The 3,949-nt window shown below is 32.5% G+C and overlaps 1 protein-coding gene across 1 annotated transcript; it reads right to left on the bottom strand.

Annotated features, from left to right (window-relative positions):
- Window positions 1–264: 264 nt before the first annotated feature.
- Window positions 265–2,815, bottom strand: LOC105340234 (neuropeptide F receptor). The gene is made up of 2 exons (XM_011446188.4): window positions 2,678–2,815; window positions 265–1,616 (listed from the first exon to the last, which is right to left on the bottom strand). The coding sequence occupies exon 2, from the start codon at window positions 1,606–1,608 to the stop codon at window positions 394–396; it is 1,215 nt and encodes a 404-aa protein (XP_011444490.1). The 5' UTR covers window positions 1,609–1,616; window positions 2,678–2,815; the 3' UTR covers window positions 265–393.
- Window positions 2,816–3,949: the final 1,134 nt, after the last annotated feature.

The following is a 3,949-nucleotide window of genomic DNA, read 5'->3' on the forward strand; positions in this document are numbered from 1 at the left end:
TGTAAAAACCATAAACTCTTGAAAAAAGGGCATATCTGTCATGGGAGTTTCAAATTTTCATCAGAAAACTTAGAGAGGGGAAGAAGAGTAAAATTGACAAATTATTCTCGAAAGAATGTTGCACATGAGCCTCAGATGTCCTCGTTTGCAATCGGGTTTTCTTGAAATTAAACTCCAATACAAGACAAAGTACATGTACAATTTCTCTGGATAGTTTTATTGACTGAGATTAAATCTCTAAGGGTTTTTTCTGGTGGAGGGGGGGGGGTTAAAAAGGACAACATTTGAGTTGATATTTTGTTCTACAATTATGAGCGCACTGACTTTGCTGTTATATTACATTATAATATTTTAAAAAAAAAACAATCTATTCTGACAATGTTTTCAAAGAGATCACAAAGAAACTTTGGAATCAATCTGCGTTTTGTGGGTCGCTATATTACTGATAGAATGTGCAGTGGTTGAATGTCCATCTCGTCCGTGTCCACCTGTAGACATGACGACCACTACACCATTTTCACGATGACTCTGACATAAATGAAACATTTTGATGCAACAACCTTTGCAAAAGATTTTCATAAACTCGTTTTTAAAGTTTTCGTTCAACCATCCGTACAGCACTGGGTTCGTACATGCCGAGCTCAACACTAGCATATGACAAATCACATAAACCAAATTGATATTGATGGATTCAAGAAACAATGCCAACCGAAAGTCACTGAGAATATTGAAAATATTCAGAGGTAGCCAACTTAGTGCAAAGATTATCCCAATAGACGCAAGCAGGATGTTTGTTCGCCGCTTTCTTTGTGAATTTCTCCGTTGTTTTTGTCTTTGAACATTAGATCTGGCATTTAATGCATTCTGCTGACTTGCCATTCGGTATTTTAGTTTATTGCAAATACGTAGATGTGCCACAGTCACGATTACAATTGGCAAAATATATTGAACAACCATTGATGCAACAGAGTATGCACCTTTTTCTTCTTGTAAAGAAGTGTCTTCAAAACACAGACGATATTTTATGTATATATTCATGTCATTAAACGGCATATACTCCTTGTGAATGGAAAATATCAGCAAAGGGCTTGCAATGAAAAAAGATATGATCCATATCGACAGCAATGCAGCCACAGCACCAAGCTTTTTCATACTATCCTTTGTGGGGTAAACAATGACTTGAAACCGATCGAGTGCTATCGCTGTAATGCTGATTGTAGAAACAAAAACATTTGTTCCTTGGAACATGGGAACGAATTTGCACATAAACTCACCAAGTGCCCATTGTGTTCGTAATAGTTTGTATAAATTTATTGGTTGAGTAAAAAGACAAAGCGTCAAGTCCGATATTGCCAGATTAATGATGAAGATATTTCTAGGCGTTCGCATGTGAGGGTTTTTGGCCACAGCGTAGCAAACCAATCCATTTCCAAGGGCTCCGAACACAATCAACACAGAGAAACAACTAATTAGTATATATTCGGTACTTTTACTAAATTTCCCTTTGTCCATGTCTTGGTACAGTATTGAAAGTAGTTGAGAATCCTCCATTGTGTCATTAAGATTCCAATTCGTATAATTGAAATCAGGACCAGCTCTGTCGTCCATCTTGCTTTCTAAAAAAACGGACAACAAAAACAGAACACTTAAGTGGGTATTTAATTTTACAATATTAAAAGATAAACTTATAAAATAAGAATTGTTCATTTACGTTTACACAGTCTCTAGTACTGATTTGAGCTATGTTGAAAATTGTTTTAATTGCAATTTTCCTCTTAACAATAGAATTAACACTGTCATTGAAATTGTATTGTAAAGAATTGTATGACGTTTAACGAATTCCTAATTTAAATGACAACGCTTTCATCAAGATTAGGCTCTTTGTAAACAAAATGTAGAACTTTTCAGATAAGATATCTATTCCAAGAATGAAAATACAATTGAATCACTTAATGTCTATCACAAGTTAGCGAGCTTCGCAGCACATTTTCACCCGATACCTGTTTTCAATCGGCTATAGTGTAATCTCAGCAAGGAAAGCACTGTGGTTTATAACTGCTATCGATATGTTTTATAATAAGTCAACAGTCTATCGTTCACTAGAACTTTTGTCTGTTTGCAACAGACAGTATAGAAATATCTTATAACATGACAAACTGCAATGTTTTCAGTGAAATTATACTTTATATTATGATTTGTAGAGAGGGATTGAGAAAAAAAATCTAATAAGCCATGGATCATAATTATTTCTCTTTGTTCGATTCGTATAACACTAATAAAATTTAGGCCATTCGAAAAAAATCAAGAATGGCGTATATGATTTTGCATACAGAGTCCTTTTATATCCGAAGTAAGTGCTAAAGAATTATTTCTAATAATGTATAATATTATTAAGTTTATAACATTATCGGGACATGAACATGTTAAAACACTCAAGATTCAAATATGCAATGAATGTGCTACACGATACAAGAAATTTTTATAAGACATGTTCAAAGTCTAATTGTCACATTTTGCTCAGGAGCGGATGTTATAATCGCAGATAAAACGGTTTAAACAATAATTTTATGCATAAAATTTTTTTCATGTATCATTACATATATTTCAAAATCAAATTAAAACAGTTCATCTAAATTCAGATGTTAAAATGTTATTTGACGATGGTTTATTGACTTACCAGAAATGCTTAAACTTAATGCTTAAAGCCTCTGTAGAAAAAGCTCAACAGCATACATCCGTTTTCTGAGTATAAAGTAAGACCAACTTCGCGAGAAACCCACGGTGTCTCTAATAATGTTGCCTTGCTCAGACTGTTGTTAATTGCTGGGGAAAGATGGGGCTTCAACCTGTCACTTATAAACGAACAAAAATCAATTTCTCTCTCAGCTCATTTCACAGGTCCTTCACCAATACTGCGGACGTCCTGATATCTGTCTTTGAATTCTGAAAATTAATATTGGCAGTTGAGACAGAAAATATGCACAGAAGTTCACTCTTATGTAATCTTATTCAGCTATTGGCTATGTCGTAAATTTGAGATGACATCGGAACAACATTTTTGCTTTTTAGTATGCACTGTTATGTTTAATGTATTTTGTTTTTAGTTTGTCTATCGTCGTTTTGTATCTCGGTTTTATGACGAATGTTGTTGATTCAATGTATTACCTAATTATGTAACTAGAAATACTGTTGTTTGACACGGATGTGTAGATTTGGCACAAAATTATATAACCCTATTCAGTTTGTATTATATTTGTTTAATAATGTTGAAACAATGTTATTATCAGCTGTAACTGCTTTGTGAGTTTGTAGACATCACTGTAAGTATACATGCACAGCAATTTAAGCATACTTTTATGGAACGCGTACTGAAAATAATCATAAAGGTGCTTCAAAAGATATACTTTTCAGAATATTCTTGAAATATGAAATGTACTTCGAACGTTCAACAAACCAAAAATCAACTGGAAAGATGGACAGACATACAACCCAATAACAGGTTAGGCATTATTTGTTTAACCAAAATAGCCAAAGAATTTCATTATATTATAAAGATTGAATCAATCATACTATCTTATTGACCTATTCATCTAAAGATTTCTAATTAAAAACATTATAGTTAAACACTGAGAAAAATGCGTGTTTAAATATTTATTTTCCTTTTTACTTAATGACTTTTTTAATTATTAAATTCTATCAAGTACATTATAAACATAATACTATGCTTTGATATATTTTTTTTAAATGATGAGTTTTATTGTTAATTTTAATACTACATGTAATAACTTTGTTAAACCAATAGAAGTAAAGATTATGTTAATTATGATTTAGCCTTTACGTTCTACCTGAAAATCAGTTAAAATGTATCATCATAAAATGGGCAATATCCGTTAGGATAGAATCCGATTTTTAGATACTGCTGTGTATGTGGTGTTTAATATCTGGTCCT

This window comes from Magallana gigas, chromosome 8 (genome assembly GCF_963853765.1).
Source record: "Magallana gigas chromosome 8, xbMagGiga1.1, whole genome shotgun sequence".
NCBI lineage: Eukaryota > Metazoa > Mollusca > Bivalvia > Ostreida > Ostreidae > Magallana > Magallana gigas.

Coding starts and splice junctions, on each gene's coding strand:
- LOC105340234 (XM_011446188.4), bottom strand. CDS start 1,608: ATGGACGACAGAGCTGGTCCTGATTTCAATTATACGAATTGGAATCTT.